The following is a 24,265-nucleotide window of genomic DNA, read 5'->3' on the forward strand; positions in this document are numbered from 1 at the left end:
TAATGTTTACTTAATGTTTTGTTAAGTTATTTAATTTTTTATTTATTTATTTATTTATTTATTTATTTATTTATGTTTTTCTAAATATATTTTTACATTTTATATTTACCTATTAATTATAATGATAATTTTAATATTTAATTAAAAAAAAAAAAATAAAAATAAAAATAACAAAAAAAAATTAATAATAATATTTATAAAACCAAACAAAAACATATTTATGAAAAACCTTTAAATATTAAAATGTGTTTTGTAGTAGTCATATGTTTATTTATATAATGTATTTTATTTAAAGAATATTTAATTCTCTAATAGCTTTGAAGTTTTCTGCAGCACGGTTTGTATATTGGCGAGAATAACAATCCATGGTAACATCAAATAATTCAACGAAATCTTCAGTTAAGAAATTTATTTCTGTTGATACGTGATTTTCATACATACCTACAAAATTAACTAAATTCTTTTTTTGGAAAAGGTGTTTCAAAAATCTGAAACCTTTTAAGTTAGGTATTGAATATGTTTTATGAAATAAAGCATAATCAAATTGTCTTAAAAACTTCTTATGAGAATTTAACATTTTAGTTTTTATAACTGAAAAGAAAGATGTAATTAAATCATCTGGTGAACCATAATATTCTGATTTATTATCTTTTTCACAAAAAGCAAATAAGGGGTCATTGTTATTTGATCCTACTAAAGCAAGAGAACTACTACGTTTTCTCAATCCTAATTTTTTATTCTTACTAATTACACTATTAATACCTCTTGCAGGTCCTACTATATCTGAATTGTAGTAATTTTCCCTTGAACCAGCATATATTAAATAATTGTAATCACGAGCATAATCAACTACACTTGGATCAGTATATTTATTAAACTCTCCAAAATCATCTGTATAAACTGAATGAGTTCTTGATCCTACAATAAAGTAAGGATTAGACTTGTATGTTGCGTGTGTGCTAGTTGTTGCTTTATTCAATAAACGTAAAAATGGATTCTTCTTTATAGGCAATAGTTCTCTGTTGGATTCTTTAATTATATATAAATCCAAATTTTCCATAAATTTTTTATCATTGAGAATTAAAAGAAAATCATTAATAAAGATTGAATTCATATCTTTGAATTTATTCTTAAAAAATGATTGATAATTATCTGTAGTTAACATAGACTTAATATCCTTTAGATAATAAAAAAAAAAATATAAAGAAACTGCTCTAGCAAAACATGGATGATCATTATTTCCTAAAGTATGTATGTTCAATTTTTCTAAATATTTTATTAAGTCATCTGCACTAGTAAAGTGATTATAAACATAATAAACCCACATAGTTAATTTATGGACACTGTCAGTGTGTGCATAAATTAAACCAGTCAAAGAATTTGACTCCGGATATAATTTTGATAATTCAAATTCACACTTATCCCCTATTACAACATTCTTCAAACATAAAATAAGAAAAACTAATAAATAAAATTTTAAAGCCATTTTGTTTCTCTTTTTTTTTTTTTTTTTTTAACTGTATGATGTTATATTAAAAACAAATTTTACAAAAATAAAAAAAAAAAAGTATATGTATGTATATATATATATATATATATATATATATATATATATGTATATACTTTATATATAAGAAAAATTAAAAAATAAAAATTTAAAAATAATTTATTTAACTTTTTTTTTTTTTTTTTTTAAATGTATTATGTTATATTAAAAACAAATTTTACAAAAATAAAAAAAAAAAAGTATATGTATGTATATATATATATATATATATATATATATATATATATGTATATACTTTATATCTTATACAAAAAATAAAAACTTAAAAATTCTTTTCATTAATATATATATATATATATATATATAATATGATTATACAAAAACTTTAACTATACAAAAAAAATTAAAATTAAAATATTTAATTTTTGATATTCAATGTTTACAAATAAATATACAATCAATAACAAAAAAAAAGAAAAAAAAAAAAAAACTGAAAAAAATAATATAAAAAAAATAATCATAAAAAATTAATAATCATTAAAGAGTAATAATCATAAAAAGGTGAAATGATTCAAAAAAAAAAAAAGAAAAAAGAAAAAAAAATGTATAAAATCGTGAATTTATATTATTATCTAGTACTTTAATAAATTTTTTTTTAATTTTTACCATTTTTTTATTCATAATTTTTTTTCCTAAACATTTTATCAGGCATTATAATTGTAATATATACACATTAAAATATATAGAACATAATAAAATAAAATGAAAAGGAACAACAAAGTTGTCTATTTTTTTTATTTTTTATTTTATGTACATACTTTTATATAAAAATATATTTAATATATATTATTTATGTATTATATTATCATTTGCACTTCATATGCATATAAATAATATATTTTTTATTATATTATTAAATATATATAATCACAAATATATAAACTTTTTTTTTTTTTTAAATTGGAATCATACACATATATATAATATATATATATATATATATATATGTAACCACTATTTATATGATACCGTTGAAAATATATACAACGTTTTAAAAAAAAAAAAAAAAAAAGAACACACACACTGCACATTCGGTGCTTCGCAAATTTTTATAAAAAAATATTCATGTATTTTTTTAATCATATTACATATTATAATGTTTTAAAAAGTGGAAGAATTATTAATTTAAACTACATATATAAATAGAAATATAAAGAAAAAAATAATATATATATATATATAATATATATTTATATAATATATATTTATATATAATATTAATAAGTACTTCAGGCGCCATTGATAAATATATAATATATTATATATAATAATAATTTCCTAATTAACATTATATATATTTTTTTTTTCTTTGAGTAAAATAGAAAAAAGTAAGTGCATTTTGGTATTCATCATATAAATAATATCTTATCAAGAATTCACTTATATTTACAATAAAAAAAAAATATATATATATATATATATATATTATGGTAATATATAAAAATTTTTTTATATAATATATATATTTATATATTTATTTTTTTTTTTATTTATAATAATTTATTCATTCAACCTATATTAAAGGAAACTATTTTAAAATCCACATTCCAAACAAAAGATATGTTTATGAAACACAAAAAAAAAATAAATAAATAAATAAATAAATAATATAATATAATTGTCTGTGTTTTCTAAATTGAAAATATACATATATATATACATATATATATATATATATATATATATTTTAATTTTATGTGCACACCCTTTTGTGAATATTGTTTCCCACATTATTGATATCCTTTTTTTTAATTTATATCAAGTTAACCATATTATACTTTACATAAATATATTAAAACATTCTTGCTTAAGAACGAAGTCGATTTTATTTAAAATACATTTACTTGGAAGTGTTTTAGAATTACAACATTTATAAATATCTTTTAATAATGTATTTGTGCTTTTTATATAAGGATTTTCAAAAAAAATTTCTTTCACAATTTTTTTTGCTTTATCAAATTTTTTTTCAAGAGTTAAAGTTAACGAAATAAATGTATTAATATAAATACAATTGGGATATAAATTTTGAACTTTCAAAAAACTATTTAAGGCATCAACATTCCTTTTCATTTTTAAGAATATCATACCTTTTAAGATAAATAATTCAGGTCCCTTATAATTATGTTTTTGAGCTTGTTCTAAACAAAGTAAAGCTGTTTCATATTTTTCTTTATAGTTATATAAACAAGCACAATATAAACATATTATTGGATTTGTCATATATAATTTTAAACATAAACTTAAATGGACATTTGCTATATTTATATTCCCTTCATTAAAAAATATTACACTTAATAATAAGTGAGCTCTAAAATTACTAGGATTTATTAAAATGCATTTAAGTAATACTAACGTAGCTTTATTAATATTTCCTATATGTTTTAGTTCACTAGAATAAAGAATATATGAATATTCATAAAAAATATTTGATTTCATAGCTTTTTTAAAAAAAAAGGTACCTAATCTTTTATTATTTTTTAATGAAAAATAATTTCCAATAAGACATAAATAATATTCATTTATTTCTTTCTTTTCATAGGTTAATAATATATATTCTATTTTTTCTATATCTTTTTTATACCAATAACATGTAGATAAATATGGAAGATGTTTACTATACAAACATTCTATATCAAATATCTTTTCTAATAAATATGCCGATTTTTCATAATTTCCAAGGTAAAAATAACATAATCCTTTTATGTATAAAATATATATACTAAATATAGGTTTATTTTTCCATTCTTCTATTAACAATAAACAATCTTCAAATTTATTTAAATAAAAAAAAAAACAAACTTTTACGATTATTATTAAGTCATGTATTCCTTCATCAGATAACCATTTATTTTTATTATTGTCAATATTAGGTATTATATTTTCATTCAAATTAGACATACAATTTAAAAATAATTTTTCTATTTCTTCCTTTTCTAGTAAAGAAGATATAAATGAAACATCTTTTATATTTATACTATTATTCATTTCAATTAATTCTAAAAGATTTTCATCAAAATTCATATTTCTTATTTTTTCAATCATTCCATCTTCATTTACAATATCATTTTTATTTTCTTCATCAAAATCATCTGAATTTTCATCATTACTTAGAAGATCTTCCATTTGTTTTAAATTTAGATCATCATCTTTATATTTTTCTTCAAGCTTTTTTTTGTTATTATGCTTATGATCGTCCATTTTTTCTTTGTATTCACCGTCATAATAATCGTCATTATTGCCATTTTCTCTATCATCACCATAATCATTATTATCATCACCATCATCATAATCATCATCATAATCATCATCATAATCATCATCATTATAATCATCATTTTCTTTCTCGATAAGAGATTTACATTTCAACTTCTTATAAACATGTATGTTAGCATTATACATTTTTGAAAGTTTTCCAACTATTTCTTGATACATAACACTAAAATAAAAATTCGAATGTAATTTTATCATTTTTTTCAGACAACATATTAAATAAGGACAGGATTTATAACCTAAATAGTAACACATAAAAGATATATCTATTAATTTCTTTTTTCTTATTTCACTAAACCATTCTTTTCTTCCTTCCTTTTCATATATTTTTCCCATCAAATAATATCCCACACTATAACCAGGTATACATTGCACATTGTAAAACCTTTCTTCATAAACTTTGATATTCTTCATTATATAAGTATCATCAACATTATAATTATTATCACTATTATTGTCGTTCTTCTTATTATTCATTAGATATATTTTCTTTTTCTTTTTCTTCTTCTTTTTATTATTATTATTATTTTTATTATCATCATATTTTATGTTATATTTAAGGAATTCTTCATCCAATAACATCAAAATAATCTTCTCTCTTTTTTCCTTATTTAATTTATAACAACAATAAATATATGCATATTTTATTATATTATCACAATTTTCATTTTCACATTCCCTTCTTGAATATATGTACAAATCATTTAAATTATCGTAATTTATGTAATTCCAACTAGACCTTAAATTTTCTTTTATATTTATTTTATGTCTATAACAATAACTATCTATCAAATCTTCATAGAACCTTTTTTGAAATTTTAAATTATATTTTTTAGAAATATCTATACCGTTTAAGAAGAAGTTCAAATAACACCTATGATGTTCATCATTTTCCATGATTTAAATAAATAAATAAATATATATATATATATATATATATATATTATATCATATTAATATTACATAAAAGTTCCCTTGTTTATATATTCCCATATTTAATATGAAACTATATGTTCATATAATATGTTCCTAACGCATAATATATACCTATATAATATTCTTTATTTTATTTAAGAAAGAATATGGAACAATTCTTAGAGAAACTGTCTATATTTCATTAAAATTTTGAAAGATTTAGGAAAAGGAATATAAAAAGAAATGAACTATTTAAAATAATATATAATATCAACACATATATTTATGTATTCTTTTAATGTTTATTTTCTTTGTTTGTAAGATAAATAAAATATTTATTTCACCCTTTATTTATATACTCTATATTTATATAATATAATGACTTTTTTCTTTTATACCAAAAATGTGATAAATTTTTTTAAGCCAAATATATATATTCAAAATAATATATATAACAACCTAGTATTATAATATCAAAAAAGAGAATTAACATTTTAAATCAAAAATTTTTACACACACTTTTATTTAAAAAATAATAATAATAGTAAAGCATTTAATATATATATATATATATATATATATATATATATTAAGACAAAGATATTTTATCTAATAATTCCTGCTTTTTTTTTTTTTTTTTTTAATTAACACAAAAAAAAGGAAAATTTTAAAAGTCATAATATATAAACAACAACTTAGGCAAAATATTAATATATATATATATATATATATATATATGTATGTGTTTATATATTTTAAAGTTATATTCTTTTTTTTTTTTTCCCTTCAATTTTCTAAGAGATATTTCAAACTGTTTACAAAAAAATAACAAAATGGAATTAAAATTTAAGATGAGCAGATATAAATATTACGTGAGAAAAGAAAAATTATACTAATAAATAAAAAAAAAAAAAAAAAAAAAAAAAAAGAAACTATATTATTTTTATTAATTATAATATGTTCATAAATAAAAGAAGTATTACACATATATATATATATATATATATTTTTATGTATTTACATATGTTTAGATAATTAAAATATATATTTATAAATTCACATAAATTTTTATATTAACATATATATTATATATATATTTATATTGATACAAAATTTCTTGTTTTGAAATATTTATATTTAATCATTTATTTTTCTCAGCCATTTTTAGAATATTTGTCATACCAGAGTTTGGGTTAAAAAAAAAAAAAAAATTATAAAATAAGAATTAAAAAATAATATGAATATATAAAAAATTCCTTAATTAATATATATATATATTATATATAATATATTACAGAAGATATATATGTAAAATTAATATGGATTTACATTTATAATACACATATAAATTATTATTTTTTCTTTTCATTATAGACATTATTATGTAAGGTCTTTATTCTTCATAAAATAATCATAATTTTGTTTTTCTTTTAAGAATCCGTATCTTAAGTTTTATATGGTCAATAAATAAATATATATATTATATATGTATAATATATTATATATATATATATATATATATATATGTATACAAAATATTAGTTCACATATTTTTTTTTTTTTTATTTTTTCTTCACATATCTTTTATTTTTATCTTAATATTTTATTTAATTATTTTATATCTTGGACTTTATTTTTGCGATGAAAAGATAAAATTTCCTTTTGTATATATTTTCAGTTACACATTTATTACATAAAAAATTATCGAGAATTAATTTTTTTTTTTTTTTCTCTATTTCATAATATAATAATATATATATATATAATACTTTTTTGTATATACACTTTTTATATCGCATTTTATTTAAGAAGAAAGAAAAAAAAATCAATATATAATATATATTTAATACAAATAAATAAAGAATATAAACCTTACAAAATATAAAAACGTATAATCCTAATTTTTCCTTTCCATAATAATTTATAAATATAAATACATTATATAAATAAATTTTTTGTAATTATATTCAATTTTTTTATTTTTTTTCTTTTTTTTTTTTTTATTTTTTTCTCTTCTCTTGTTCTGTTCTTATATTTATTATATATATATTTTTAATATATATAATCAATATCTTTTTCCATCGTTCCTTTTCCAAATCCTTATATATATATATATATATATATATTCTTTATAAAAGAACACAAAAAAAAAGAAAAAAAAAAAATGCCAAATGTATATTTACCTCAAATTTTATGGCATAGTAAAGATAACAAAAGAAGTGATCGAATTTATTCTTTAGATATTCAACCATATCCAAATTATTATAGTGTTAAAAAATTAAATAGGAAATATGAATTGTTTATCAAATATTTAAAAGAAAAAGGGAAAATAGAATGTAATAAATTCGACACATTAGAAGAAAACCAAGAAATTATAAGTGATTTAAAATTACCCTCTAATAATAATAATAATAATAATAATAATAGTAGTAGTAATAATAAAAATGAAACATTAAAATTAGATAAAGAACTAAATCAAGGAAATGAGGATAACATTATAAAAACTGTAATTGGGAATACCACTGACGTTAGTAATGATAAATTATTAGATAATACAAACAATAAATTAAGCGAAATAAAAACAAATATATCTACGGAAGATCACCAAGAACATAATTCAGTAAATAAAAAAAACGAAACAAATAGTTCATTCAATGACAATATTTTACATAATAAAACACCAATACAATCAAATCAATTACTTACACCATTACTAGATGATAAAACAAAAAAAAAAAAACCTATCAAATTTAATATAGCTACATGTGGTGCTGACGAATTTGTACACTTATGGAGAATATTTATAAAAGATGATATTTCAATTAAATGCTTAGGTAGATTTATAGGTCATAGTGGTGAAATAAATTGTGTTCGTTTTAACAAAAATGGTAGATATATAGCAAGTGGGGGAGAAGATAAATTTTTATATATATGGGAAAAAAGTAAAAAACCAAAAAATATACCATTAGGTTATGATATAAGCTTTTTAGATTATAAAGAATGGTGGAATATAGTAGGCTCTTTTAGATGTAGTGGTGTAATAAATAGTATTATTTGGTCAAACAATGATACCTTATATATAGCAAATGAAGATAATAATATCAATATTATTGATTTTGTAAAAAATACAAATTGTAAAGTACAAGTCTTAGAAGGACACTCAGGTATTATTCAAGGAATTTCATTTGATAACAATTATGAATATTTAGCATCTCTGAGTGCTGACCAGACATTAAAAATATGGAAAAAGAAACATGATGGAAAATCATGGAAATTAGAAAACTCCATAAAAAATATAAGAAGAGATGAATTGGATAAACTTAATAATGCATGCATTACATGTACTGAATATGATTTTCCTGATAAAAGTAATACAGACAAATATGAATCTAATCCTTTAAAACAAGAAAATAAAAAATTAATAAATTGTGATTTATTAGAACAAGATGCATATATAAAAAAAAAAATAAAAAACAAAAAAGAACAAGCAGATGGACACGAAGAAGAAGCAAATCACAATGAAGATGTAGAAGAACAACAAACGGATATAGGAGAAGAACATATAGAAGAACAACTCAATAATAACATAGTGCTTAACTCAAATAATCTCAAAATGAATAATTCCAATACTCTCAAAATGAACAATTCCAATAACCTCAAAATGAACAATTCTAATAATCACGAAAATAATTCTAAACCATACCAACAAATACATACCAAGTTTATGTCAAAAAAACATCTGGAAGAAGGAGAAGAAGAACAAGAAGAAGAAGAGGAAGAAAGGAAATTCAAACGAAGTCTTTTCTCAAGTGAAGAAATGCTACCTTCCTTTTTCAGACGTATTGATTTTTCTCCAAACGGCGAATTTTTAATAACACCTAGTGGTATTCAATTTCAACAAGTGGAAAAAGTTAACGAGAAAAATAATAGAACCGATGAAAATGCTAAACCAAATTATGAAATTAAAGCTTATAGCTGCTTTTATATATATCATAAAAATTTATTTCTAAAATATAATATTCCTTTTTTCACCATATTTTCACAAACAAGCCATTTCTTAGTAGCCAAATTTAATTATAATACATTCAAATTAAGAACAGAACAAAATATTCTTAAAAGATGCTATGAACATTTTCTTAATAACTCATCTGATGTAAAGGATGAAGACAATTCAAATTCAAATAAAAAAAGAAAAATATCGGATGATAATTTAAAATTAAATGAGTTAATACATAATGACAAGCTAATCAAATTGAATTATGAAAAAACTCTATTATATAATCATATTGATATACCTGATGATGTAAGTCAAAATGTTAGTAGTACTATATCAGAAAGTGATGTTGAATTTAATGAAGATAAAACATCCTTGAAGGAATTATCCCCTGAAAATTGCTTGATGAAAAATTTGGAAAAGAATGAGGATGGAAATGATGAAGATAATACAGAAGAAAATGTTGAAGAAAAAAAGGAAGATTTAAAAGATGAAACAAAGGAAGAAAAAAAAGAAGATTTAAAAGATGAAACAAAGGAAGAAGAAAAAGAAGATTTAAAAGATGAAACAAAGGAAGAAAAAAAAATAGATTCAAAGGAAGAATCAAAGAAAGAATCAAAGGACGAAACAAGGGAAAAATCACAAAATGAAAACCAATTAAAAATAAATAACAAATTGAATGTAGATGAAGAAGTAGGAAAAAATGATATCATGGACAAATATAATGATAACAATGATAATGTTGAAATATTAAATGAACAGGATGTTTTAAGCGAACATAAGGATAAAAAGGAAGAGAGATTTATATATACATTAGGAACATTTGATGGAAGTGTATATTTTTATGATAGTGAGATTCTTGATATACCCATTAGTATAGTTAAGAATATCCACTTATGTCCTATAACAGATATATGTTGGAATAATTTAGGTAATGTTTGTGCATGTTCAAGTTCAGATGGGTATGTTAGCTTTTATCACTTTAATGATAATGAATTAGGAAATATTAAATCTTATAAAAATTACTATTTGGATAAAAAATGCAATGATTTAACATTCGATCAAAATTATTTTAAAAACACTTTTTATGATGAAGTAGAGTTTTTAAATAAAGACGAATCAAATGATTATACGTCTAGTGAGGATGAATTTGATGATTATAATATAATTCCTCCTAAGGAAGAAACGAAAGTGAAAAGAATTAATTTAATAGTTGGTAATGCAGCAAATTTTGTCTTATCGCAAAATACTAAGAAATGATTTATACGTAATATATATATATATATATATATATACATGAAGATATATTTTAAATGATATAAGTGGTGTTACTGTTTTTCCTTTTAACCAAAAAAAAAAAAATAATAATCAGAAATATATATTTTCCTTTTTAATAAAAAATGATGCCTATATATAATATATAACCTTAATAAATGACGCACACATGAATATATATATATCTTTTTAAATTTTAAGCATTACTTGTTTTTATTTTTATTTTTTTATATATATATTTTTTTTTTTTTTTGGTATATTATATATATATATATATATATATATATATATATATATATGTCCATATATGTGTTTATTTTTTATTTTTACATTTTATACCGCTCTTAAATATAATATATACTGCATATATACATATTTATTTATTTATTTATTTATTTTTATATGTACAAAAAAAAAAATAAAATAAAATAAAAATAAATTAAAATAAAATAAAATAAAATAAATAAATATACACGTATATTTAACTGTCTATATTATTTAACAAACAATTTAAATAGTTTTATATATTCTTTCTTTTTTTTGGTTTTTTTATTATATATAGTAATATTATTAAAAAAATGAATTCCTTGGTTAATAAATAAAGTATAAAAAAAATGAGATTTTTTGGTTTTACTCTTTATTATATGTGCTTTAACAAAATTATTAACAATATGAATATTTGAATTATTGTGAACAAAAATTTCCAAAAACATATCTTCATCAGAATTATTTTCAAAAATAATTTCAAAGTTATATATTTTATTTATTTTATAAAAAATATTATCATTTTCTTTTAAGTATATCTTAAAATTATCTGTACTAGTATTTTTCTTTAAATAATGTAAATTATGTATTCCTTTCCCACCATTATTAGTAAAATATATTATTTCCATATTTGTTATATTATCATTATCTAATGTATTATTTAATATATATGATTTACTTACTTCATCATCTATACGAAAAATCATAGAATATTCATCATGTTGTTTAAAATAATGTATTCCATTATGAACTTTATTATATCCTTGGTTTTTAATTAATTCATATTTTATATCTTTAAGTATAATATCATTTAACATTATGTTATCTTCCTCAGTGTTTCTCATTATCATTTGTATGTATAGTTTATCATTTTTATGTATTAAAGTAGACCTTATATTAAATGGATCTCTACTAATAAAGTTAAAATCTTTTTTTAATTTTTTCTTTTCATTTCCAATTTTATATTCCGCAGTGCATCGAATTCTAAAAAATAAAAAATAATATATAATATATAATCTTTGGAAGAATTATTTATATGAATATATACACCCTTAATATTCTACACATATTTTATTTAAGTATATACATATAAATATACATAAATATTTATACAACCTCAAATAAAATATACATAAATACATACATACATATATATACATATATATATTTTTTAATATATGTATCATTACGTAAAAACATCAAAGAAATACACAGGAAAACCTGTTACAAAACTAAAAAAGGTATTAGGAGATATATTTACTGATTCTTCATTTTTATAAATGTTAAAATTATTATCCCTAGTCCAAACATCCACATTTATTAAATTCACTTGTATATTGTTTTTTAAATTGCTAGATATATTAATTTGAGATTTAAAGTTCTGACCTATATAAACCTTTCGAGAATTTATAGGTAGACTTAAACTTATTTCATTTGATAAACTAATATTATCATTTATATTCTTATCAAAATTTATTTTCTCCATTTCACTTATTTTAAACATATTCCATATATTGTTATTAAACAAAGGGGGACTTAAACGAAGTAATTCAATCTTAACTCCTTCCTTCACTTCACTCATTTTATATATTCCTTAATTATTACTATGTTTATTAAAAGTACATATATAAAAATAAATATATGACTAATTATATATATATATATATATATATATATATATATATATTATAAATGTTTTACTCTATTTTCACATCTTGCCTTTTTTCTTTTTTAATCCAAATTCTTATTTTATTAATAATAATGTATTTTTTTTTTTTTTTTTTATTAATTATTATGCTACTATTTTATTATATACACTCTTAATCATATATATATATTATTCCCTTTTCATTTTTTAAATAGAAAAAAAAAAAAAAAAAAAAAAAAAGAAAAGAAAAAAATCTTTTTACAAAATATGTATTATTGAAATGTATTAAAAATATGTATTCATTTTATTATTATCTTTATATATATATTGTATAAGAGTATGTTCTCTCTTTTGGTTTATATTACTACCATGTCACTTTGAATTTTTCTTAAAAATTAATAGAATATCAAATATGTATATAAACAAAAAAAAAAAAAAAATTTTATATACATATAATATATATATATAATATGTGGTAATATATTTATATATATATATATATATATTTCAATTAATGATGTAAAATTATTATTATATATATTTTAAAAAATATATTTATAACATAAAAAGAATTTAATTTTAATTAAAAATATTTTATACATAGATATAATATTATTATATATATATATATAATAAGTTTTCCAGATAGAATACTTGTATAGTATTATATAAATGTATATTCTTTAATAAAAACAAAAGAAGAAAAATAAAACAAGTTAGGTATTTCTTAAAAAATTCTCCATACTGATATATTTGTAGTATTTATAAAATTAAAGAAAAAGGATAAAGTTACCCTTTAATAGTAGAGATAGTAACATTTTTTTTTGTTATCAAAATTATTTGTTTCTTAATTTTTTTTTTGTAAGATATATATATATATATATAAAAATGTCATAGATTATATATTAAATAATATAAATATAAGAAAATGTTCAATTTTAGAAATTTGCCTCTTTTTGACAAGGATAATTCAAAAGATACAGGTAAAAAAAAAAAATTAAGTAAAATAAAGAAAAATAAATCAAAACAAAACAAAGCAAAACATAACATAACATAACAAAACATAAAAAAACATAATATAATAAAATGAATAAAAATTATATTAAATATATCACAGTAAAAGAAAAATATATGAAACCATAAAGAAACCCATCTTGATTTATTAATATATATACCTAACATTCATATATTTATTTTTGTAGATGAAATAAAAACATTTTTAAACAGTTATGAAGGCATATATTTTTCATCATCGAATAAATTTATAAATGTATTTCTAGACAAAATACTCATCATTGATCCGTCATCCTTAAATGTTATTACAATAAATACAGATCTATATGTAGTTGATTTTGTTTTTAATGAGAAAAATAAGAATCTTATTGTTTTAGGGTAATGATATATAGAGAATTATATTTTTATTTATTTATTATTTTATATATTTATTTTATTTAACGTATAAAAAGATATCCATTATATTACCTTTACATGGAATATTCAAATAATAACAAAAATAAGAGTACACACATATAAAAATATATATATATATATATATATATATATATATATATTTTATTTTTTTGGTGTTTCTATAGGAAAGGGAAGAATTCACTCATTTGTAGTGTTTACAATATTAGGGAATGCAACTTTACACTTTTGAAGAAAATTCAGTTAAGCAAAAATATTAATAACATTAAAAAGACACTAATAGCAAAATGTAATGAATATATAATAACATTAGAAAATAAGAAAATTACTTTTTATTTCTTAAATAAAGATTATAGTATAAATCAAAGTGAATTAATAGATGATGGAAAAGAACATATTGAAAATATCTATTTGTCAAAAAATCATATCTTGTTAGTAATAAAAAATTCATATGTATATATATATCAACTAGATATTAAAAATTCCCATATCAGTTATACACATATTGATAGTTTCAATTTAAGTTTATCCTACCTTCGGGATTGTACAAATAATAAAAAAAAGCATATAAATAAAATTAATGAAATATCAAATAATGACAAAAAAAAGGTTAATAATGAAAATAATATTTCATCTAATAATATAAATCATAATAATTATAATGACATACCAAATAATAATAATAATATAAATACGTTGAATGACAGTGTAAATTATAATAATTTGCAAAATAATGATGAACCACTCTTATCCATATACAATGAAGATCTTAATATTTTATATATATGCCAAAATATGTATAATGTCTTATTTGTTTTGAATTTAAATAACTTAAGTTTTGAATTTATTCTTTTAGAAAATAAAATAATTAATTTATTTTCGTGCAAATTTTATTTAATTTTATTAAAAGAAATTAATAAAAAATATTTCCTTCATATATATATCATATATGAAGATATGAAATTATTAGTCTCAACTTTATTATTGAATGAACCAATAAGTAATGTTATTTTCTTCAATAATTTATTCTTCTTGTTAATAGAAGAACAAATCTCAAAACCAGAAATAAAAGTAGATAAATTTTATTTCTACGAACAACTAAAATTAAAATTACATTCTAAATTAGATGGAGACGCTTTAAAGATTCTAAAGAGAGATAGTGTTACTAACATCAATGTGTGTAAACAAGAAGAAAAATATAAATTAAAAAATGAACAGAAAAATATAGAAACATATAATAATAATAATAATAATAATAACAATCTTGTCGATTCTTCCAATAATCATATTTATAATAACAATGAACATAATAATAATATTTATATATCTAATGATTTTTTTTTTAATGAAGATATAAATACAGATAAGAAAAAAGATTTATATAACTTAAATCTTACGAAAGATAGTATAAATCATGATACACTAAAAAAAACACAAAAACAAACAAATCAAAATGATACAACTATGAGCCTATCCAAAGATGAAAAAAATAATGATACCAATAAATTTTTTAATGAAAATATATTTACATTAAATAAATTCTTTAAAAATTGTAGAAACCAAATTAAAATAATATTAAAAGAACGAAATATTAATGAAATTATAAATATGTTCAAAAAAAAAAAATTATTTCAATGGTTAATTAAATATGCAAATTTAAATAAAAATTATCAAACAATTAATATAAATTTTATACATAAAATATATGCAGATTTTTTATTTGAAAAAGAACAATATGAAAATGCTATATATGAATATATTGAAACAATTAATTATTTAGAAACCTCTTATGTTATACATAAATATTTAAATCTAGATTTATATGAATATTTAACCATATATTTAGAAAAATTACATGTATATCATCATTTTAACGATGAACATACTATGATGTTATTATCATGTTATAAAAAACAATGTAAAAAAAAAAAAATGATATCCTTCATTAAAAAAAACAAAGACAAAATTAATTTAAATAAAACATACAAATTTTTATTAAATGCGGGTTATTACAATATAGTGTTAAATTTATCAAAAAAATATAAAGATCATTTCACATATGTTTCTATATTAATTGAAAAATATGAAAATTATGAGAAAAGCTTAAAATATATTTTTAAGTTAGATGTAGAAAATATTTGTATCTTATTATTTAAATATGGTTATAAATTCATTAAATATTACCCACAACTAACCATTTACTTATTAAAAAAAATTATAAAAAAATATAATATAAATTTAACAATTTTTATTCCGTTATTTTTAGATAATATCGATTTTCTTTTTATGTTTATTGTTAAATTTCTTGATAAAAATGTAAATATAAATAAAATAAATCATATACAAGAAAAACAAAAAGACAAATATTCAATTAATTATCATAGTAATGATGAATCCAATAGTGTGACCAAAGAGAAAAATGATATAAATTCATTCGGTGTATATGAAAAGGATAATAATCGTAGTAACAGTCAAAGTCATAATGATAATTATGATAATAATTCATCAGATTTAAATAATTCACAAGTATCAACAACACCTGTTAATCTAATAAATAGAACAAATTTACAATTGGATATATTTAATGGAGAATATGATTATATATTATTTGTAACTGTAATACAAATTTTATTACAGAAATATAAAAAATCACTGGAAGAAGAGAATCAACCAAACAAACAAATAAATAAACAAAATGTAAAAAATACAACAAAAAATAAAAAAATAAATCAAGATGAAACTAATCAACAAAACAATATTTTAACATTTAACATAGATAAATTAATACAAAATAGTAAAGATAAAAATATTAACTTCTTATCTGTTTTATTATTATCCATATATAATTATAATAAAGGTTTGATATATACATCAACACAAATGAATAAATATGATATATCACTTTTGTTCTCAATTCACAAATTGATAAATAATACAAAAGTTAAAATAAAAAATATATATAATCCTGAACATATGGTATATGAACAATTAAGTACATATAAAACAAAGGAACAAACAAATCAAATAAACAATAGTTATAAAATATTAAATAGAAATTTCCAAAAAGTTTTATATAACATATGTATTAATCATTTAAAGTTAAACGGCTCCTTATCATATAATTATATTTTTTATTATCTTTCTATGTTAAATGATGAAAAGTATTTAATTAAATTCATAAAAAAAATAAGACAAAATATGAATTTAAGTATATTCAACTTAATACAAATTTTAAAAAAATATAACAAAAGTTATAGCTGTATACAAAATATGGTAGTAGCATATATGAACGATATGAATAAAAATATAAATGACAAATGTATAGAAATAGAAAAGGATAAAAAAGAATTGAAAAAAATAAAGAAAAAACAATTAAAAAAAAAATATAATTTTTATTTAATAGATAATGCTTATTGTTCTATATGTAAAGAAATATTATCAGTCCCAATCGTCCATTTCTTATGTAAACATTCATATCATACTTATTGTTTAAAAGATAATAATGTCTGTATATTATGTCATAATAAGGATAAAGAAAAAAAATTATTAAAAGAAAAGGCAATCAATTCAGTTCAAAATTTTGACGAATTCTTTAAATACTTACAAGGATCAACGGATAAATTCTCTTATATATCTAATTACCTTTCTTATGGAATTACACCAAAATGATTAATAAGATATGATTAATTGTATATATATATATATATATATATATATATATATATTATATATGTCTGTATTTATGTATGTATATATATATATATATATATATATATATATATATATATAACATAACACATTTCTCATTTTGTGTACCCTTATTTTTTTATTCTATCAATATTTTCATATATATATATATTTTATTTTTATATCGTAAAATTTGTTTTTGTTACAAAAAAAAAAAAAAAAAAAAAAGATATTCTTATAAACAAATTAATAAAACTTTCATGCGACATGATTTAATTTAAACCTTATATAAAATATGATAATTTATATATATATATATAATATTTATACATTTGACCATTTTGTATTACCTTTATTTTGAATATTTTCTTGACTTCTTTCATTAAATAAATCAAGTGACGAAAAAATTTTCGGATTATAAATATGTAATGGATAATTAGACGAATACATATCAATTTGAAATATTTCCATGATTTTTTCTAGAATACATGGATTTTTATATTCATTCGAATTAATAATATTTTTATTTATAGTTAAATTTAGTTCATACAATTTTGATAATTCATCAATTTTTTTATTTAATATATCTGAGTATTCATTTTCAGATATATTAAATATTTCATCAAAATTATTTTCATCTATATTCATATATAAAAAATCATCCTTATTAAAAATATTAACATTATTATTATCTTCTTTTTTCTCATTTATTATATTATATTTTTCTTTATCATTCTTATTATCATATATATCTTTTCTTATAGTAAAATTATTTTCATTATTTATAACCTTTTCTTCACAATTATCTATTATCAAATTCTTTTTTTGTTTTTCTCCCTCTTTAATTAAAAAAGAGTTATCATTATATGTAATATGATTCTTTTCATGTTCCTCTTCATTTATTTTCTTATCATTTTTATTATTTACAAGATCATTTGATAATTCTGGAAATTTTTCAATATTTTCATCGGATCTTTTGTATATTTTTTCTTTTACATCTTTCTCATCTTCTTCATTTTCTTCGTCACTTGATATTTCATAATCAACTAAATTCATTCTACATTAAGTTATAAATTAATATTTTAATTTATAAGTATATATAAATAGCTTATTTAAAATACATATATATAAATATATGTATACTTAAGCATATACATATAATAAAAAGAAAAAAAATATATGTGTAAACATATTTTTATTTCTTTTATTTCCAAAAAATATATATATATATTAATTAATCTTCATAACATTTTACAAATACCACAAAATGGTCATTCTTATCATTGTAATAAAAATATTATTACATATTCACATCATATAAGAAAAAAAAAATAATAATAAATAAATAAAAGATAAAAAAAAAATAAAATAACAGCGACTAAAAATTAAATAAAAGATGAGTACATTTTTCATAAAATAAAATAATAAGTATCCAATTCTTATATTTTAATTATATATATAAATATCATCATACATATTACATATATATAATTATATATTATTTATAATATATATTTTTTTCTATTGAATCGCTTATTCTGAAAAATAAATTATATATATATATATATATATATATATATATGTATATTCGAAATATAATGTATATATGTAATATATTTTTTTTTTTCTTTTTTTTTTTTTTTTTTTTTGCAGTATTGTCAAACTTCCATATTTTTATTTATATTATAATAAATTTATATAAATAATATATATCAGAATTTCTTAACAAAAAATTTAACATAAAAGGTGATTTGACAGAGAATTTATAATCCTTTTTTTTAAAAAATATAAATATTTTTATTATTATGTTTAGTACCTTTTACATAATACCAAAAATTAGGTATACAATATATATATATATATATATAATATTTATTATTTATTTATGAATTTATTAAAGTTTTCATTTGTTCTGTAATTTATCCTATAATGTACTTATAAAATATATCATTATTCATATTTTTCTTAATAAAAGAAAGAAAAAAAAAAAAGTACATATTATAAATTGTATTATTCTGAATACATATTATTTTAAAGTCATAGAAAATATAATGAAAGTATATATATGAGTAAAAAATGTAATTTTCTTTGTTTTACTTTTTTTTTTTTTTTTTTTTTTTTGTTTTAGTTTTTTATGAAATATATTACACACATATATATATATTTTATTCATTTTTACATATACTTTAAGGTATAAAAGATAATAACCCAACTTTAATAATTTTCCATAAAATATACAACTGTTGGACATAATACAAATAAATAAATGTATATATATATATATATATATATATATCAAAATAAAATTATAAATATATATATTTATATATGATATGTGTTATATCCCCTTGTTGTATATAACTTATTGACAAACAATAACATATAATGTTAATTAATGCTTATATGGACATAAAAAGAAAACATATAAAAATTATAGCAAAAAATGTGAACTCTTCCTATTTAGGTATGAAAAAAAAAACAAACAAAACACAATTTATGAATAATATAAAATTCTAAATTCATTTATTTTATGCACATTATTTTTACGATTAACCACATGTATATTTGTTTTTTCTCCTTAGATTATTATTTTAAAAGATGGTATGTCACGGATATATGTAACAACTTAAAATTACCAGATAAAATTAGATACACACTAAATAATAATTTATTTTACTTTAATACTTTTAATACATTAAACGAATTGAAAAAAGACGAGATAAAAAACAAAAATTACCAAACATATCCTAAAATTAATAATAAACAAAATGTTATAAATAATGAAAATTCATATTACTATAATATTGATAATTGTTTAAAATATGATCAATATCAAATAAATAAAGAGGAAACAGAAAAAAAGATACCTAACAGTAATTGTGATTATATGAATGAAAATAATCATATTCATTATATTAAGAATGAACAGAATATTCCCATAAATTATAACAAAATAAATAATTATAGAAATAATATAAATAGTTATACAAATAATATTAATAGTTATACAAATAATATTAATAGTTATACAAATAATATAAATAGTTATGCTAGTTGCATTTTTAATAATATAGTAAATAACAATAGTAACAAAAAATATTTATTCCAAATACAAATAAAAAATAATATCTGCACCTTACATAATATAAAATATGGGAGATATGATAAAAGAAATGTTTATCCAAGTAGTAATGTACAAAATGTATATAATAATAATAAGAAAATACAAGAAAAAAAAAATATTCCACATATAGAAACAAATATCAATTTAGATGATGTAGCACGAGATATTAAATATGCAGCTCAATATTCCAAAAAAAAAGGATTTCTTTCATCGATATTTGTTAGAAAATTATCTTTATTTATGAATAATTTATTTGAAAAACATTTATTATTAATGAATTGTATTATAGCTGGTACTTTATATTTTATAGCTGATCTAACATGTCAAATGATGGAAGTACATAAAAAAAATAATGACGTTGAATATGATTTTTTAAGAACCTTAAGAATGGCACTTATTGGATTAACATTAGAAGGACCAATTATGACATGGTGGTATGGTAAAATATTAGCCAATTTTATTAAATCAAAACCTGATACATTTTTATATAAATCTTTTATACCAACTTTATTTGATAATTTCATTTTTGGTCCTATACATTTGACGATTTTCTTTTTTTATAATGGTATACTAAAAAATCAAAGGAAATCAGAAATTATTGATAAAATAGTTAATACAGGTATGAAAGTTTTCTTCATATCCTTAATGACATGGACACCACTCACTCTAATTAATTTTGTTTTTGTTCCAAGAATTTATCAAGCTACCGTCGTCTTTTTTGCTGATTTTTTTTGGGTCATTTTTCTCTCATGGTGTGCCAACAAAAAATAAAAAAAAAAATAAAAAAAAAAGTAGTGAACAAATAAGGAAATATATAAAAGTGTATGTTTATACAACATATAGTAACCAACAAAATAAATAGCCATATAGGTATATAATTATATTTTTAAATGAATTTCTTTGTACACATTTCTATATATATCTAAGGAGATACTTATAATTGCAATATTCATAGGGGTCGATAATTCTATATTATTCTATTCTCTTATTGTGCCATATATAAAATATATATATGTATATATATATATATATATATATATATGTATATATTTTTTTTTGTTGTTGTTAGAGAGATAGGAAAATTTTGATATTCAGACATAAAATATATAATTATATCATGACAATTTTAAAGTATCCCATATTATAATAAGTATAGTTACTCATATGCATATATATATATGTAAATTGTTTGGGGAAATTATGTCAAATAAATTGGCACATTCATTAAAATTAAATTCATTACATATATGTATATATATTTATATTTATTTATTCTTTTCATTAAAATAATAGTAGAAAATAAATTAAATTTATTAAGTATTTATTTTTTTTTTTTAATTTTATATGGAATTGTTGTTTTATAATTTCCTATATTTTTCTTTAGATGATGTTATCATTTCTTCTCTAATTTTTTTTTAAATTTATTCATTTTATATGCGTAAATAATTATCTAATTATTATATATATATATATATATATATTTTTTAATTTATTTGTTAATTTTTTAAAATTTTAAATTATTTATTACATAATATATATATATATATTTTTCTTTAACGTTTGCATAATTATAAACTTTTTATTAACTTGTTAAAATATGAAATAAAAAAATATTAAATAAATGATCAAAATATAAATATTCCATATAAATAAATAAACAAATAAATTTCATATATATATATATATATATATATATATATATTTTTCTTTAACGTTTGCATAATTATAACCTTTTTATTAACTTGTTAAAATATGAAATAAAAAAATATTAAATAAATGATCAAAATATAAATATTCCATATAAATAAATAAACAAATAAATTTCATATATATATATATATATATATATATATATATATTTATATATGCTACTTACAATTTTGTCAAAATAAAACAAAAGTAAATGAAATGCTTAAATAGCATCTTATATTAAAAAGGCTACAGTATCTTATAAAAATGTAAAAAAAAAAAATATATTTTTATTTAAATAGATTCATATTTACATTATATATATATATATATATATATATATATATATATATTTATATAGTTATTTATTTGATTTATTTATATCTTGGATTGTATATTTAAATACGTTAAAATATAGTATGTATATATATATATTTATTTATTTATTTTTATCATTCAAATGGGTCTTTATATTTTTTGTTCGTCTTATAAAATTTCTTGTCTGATGAATTATTCGAATTATCATTCTGAGATTCCTTTTCATGATTTTCCTTATTCTTCATATCAGTATTTTCTTTTCTTTTTTTTAAGAGATATCTTCTGTCTTGTTCAAAAATATCATACTTATCATTTGATGAACTACACCATGTTTCCATTTCAGTATTTTTTGAATGAGATCTAGATTTATTATTCTTTTTATTATTTTTTTTATTATTATTATTTTTATCTTGTAAAGGGAAAATGAAAAGATCATCTTTACTTTTATTATATATTTTATAATTTTTTTCAACATATATATTATCTTTATCATATTTTATCATTTTATCTTTTGTTTTATGATTAATCTTTTTTTTTTCACTCATTTTATTCTGTTCATCATTGATTATATATTTTTCGATTTCTTCTTTATATTTTTTATCCTTTGCTTTTTTTTTCTTTCTTTTAACTTTCATATGTTTTTCTATTATAAGATATTCTTCCATATCTGATTTATCATCGACTTTTTTTTTTATTGTAATGCGTTTTTTATTACCTAAGATATGATATAATTCATCAACATAACCAACTGTATTATTTTCAATTAAATAGCAATCATCATCAATAGAAGAACAGGATATTTTATCATCTTCTTTTCTTTTCATATTATCATTTTTTTCTTTTTTCTTAACATATATATCATTAAAATATTTGAGTTTATCCACATGACAATTCACATCCTTTCGAAAATCAAATCTTTCGTTATAAATATCGGCAGAATAATTCTCCCGTCGAGTTCTTATAATATTCTTGCAGCTATTACCCATGGATACACAAAAATTAAAAAAAAAAAAATATATATATATATATATATATATATTTATTTATTATGGAAGACTACAAAACAAATCAAATGAGACAAAAAAA

At 18.0% G+C, this 24,265-nt stretch overlaps 8 protein-coding genes across 8 annotated transcripts; 3 read left to right on the forward strand and 5 right to left on the reverse strand.

The window, feature by feature from the left end:
• Positions 1 to 289: 289 nt before the first annotated feature.
• Positions 290 to 1,486, reverse strand: PGSY75_0501600 (rhoptry-associated protein 2; the record flags this gene model as incomplete). Its single annotated transcript, XM_018784298.1, has 1 exon — positions 290 to 1,486. The coding sequence occupies one exon, from the start codon at positions 1,484 to 1,486 to the stop codon at positions 290 to 292; it is 1,197 nt and encodes a 398-aa protein (XP_018642953.1).
• Positions 1,487 to 3,346: 1,860 nt separating this feature from the next.
• PGSY75_0501700 (putative anaphase promoting complex subunit) lies at positions 3,347 to 5,734 on the reverse strand (the record flags this gene model as incomplete). Its single annotated transcript, XM_018784299.1, has 1 exon — positions 3,347 to 5,734. One exon carries the CDS (start codon positions 5,732 to 5,734, stop codon positions 3,347 to 3,349), a length of 2,388 nt encoding a protein of 795 aa, XP_018642954.1.
• A 2,182-nt stretch (positions 5,735 to 7,916) lies between these two features.
• On the forward strand, positions 7,917 to 11,006 carry PGSY75_0501800 (chromosome assembly factor 1; the record flags this gene model as incomplete). Its single annotated transcript, XM_018784300.1, has 1 exon — positions 7,917 to 11,006. The coding sequence occupies one exon, from the start codon at positions 7,917 to 7,919 to the stop codon at positions 11,004 to 11,006; it is 3,090 nt and encodes a 1,029-aa protein (XP_018642955.1).
• A 509-nt stretch (positions 11,007 to 11,515) lies between these two features.
• Positions 11,516 to 12,867, reverse strand: PGSY75_0501900 (conserved protein, unknown function; the record flags this gene model as incomplete). The annotated part of the gene is made up of 2 exons (XM_018784301.1): positions 11,516 to 12,263; positions 12,476 to 12,867. 2 exons carry the CDS (start codon positions 12,865 to 12,867, stop codon positions 11,516 to 11,518), a joined length of 1,140 nt encoding a protein of 379 aa, XP_018642956.1.
• A 994-nt stretch (positions 12,868 to 13,861) lies between these two features.
• Positions 13,862 to 18,030, forward strand: PGSY75_0502000 (putative vacuolar protein sorting-associated protein 11; the record flags this gene model as incomplete). The annotated part of the gene is made up of 3 exons (XM_018784302.1): positions 13,862 to 13,916; positions 14,136 to 14,325; positions 14,529 to 18,030. 3 exons carry the CDS (start codon positions 13,862 to 13,864, stop codon positions 18,028 to 18,030), a joined length of 3,747 nt encoding a protein of 1,248 aa, XP_018642957.1.
• Positions 18,031 to 18,372: 342 nt separating this feature from the next.
• PGSY75_0502100 (HCNGP-like protein) lies at positions 18,373 to 19,104 on the reverse strand (the record flags this gene model as incomplete). The annotated part of the gene is made up of 1 exon (XM_018784303.1): positions 18,373 to 19,104. The coding sequence occupies one exon, from the start codon at positions 19,102 to 19,104 to the stop codon at positions 18,373 to 18,375; it is 732 nt and encodes a 243-aa protein (XP_018642958.1).
• Positions 19,105 to 20,433: 1,329 nt separating this feature from the next.
• On the forward strand, positions 20,434 to 21,943 carry PGSY75_0502200 (putative membrane protein; the record flags this gene model as incomplete). The annotated part of the gene is made up of 2 exons (XM_018784304.1): positions 20,434 to 20,512; positions 20,631 to 21,943. The coding sequence occupies 2 exons, from the start codon at positions 20,434 to 20,436 to the stop codon at positions 21,941 to 21,943; spliced, it is 1,392 nt and encodes a 463-aa protein (XP_018642959.1).
• A 1,370-nt stretch (positions 21,944 to 23,313) lies between these two features.
• PGSY75_0502300 (hypothetical protein) lies at positions 23,314 to 24,165 on the reverse strand (the record flags this gene model as incomplete). The annotated part of the gene is made up of 1 exon (XM_018784305.1): positions 23,314 to 24,165. One exon carries the CDS (start codon positions 24,163 to 24,165, stop codon positions 23,314 to 23,316), a length of 852 nt encoding a protein of 283 aa, XP_018642960.1.
• Positions 24,166 to 24,265: the final 100 nt, after the last annotated feature.

Source organism: Plasmodium gaboni, chromosome 5 (assembly GCF_001602025.1).
Source record: "Plasmodium gaboni strain SY75 chromosome 5, whole genome shotgun sequence".
NCBI lineage: Eukaryota > Apicomplexa > Aconoidasida > Haemosporida > Plasmodiidae > Plasmodium > Plasmodium gaboni.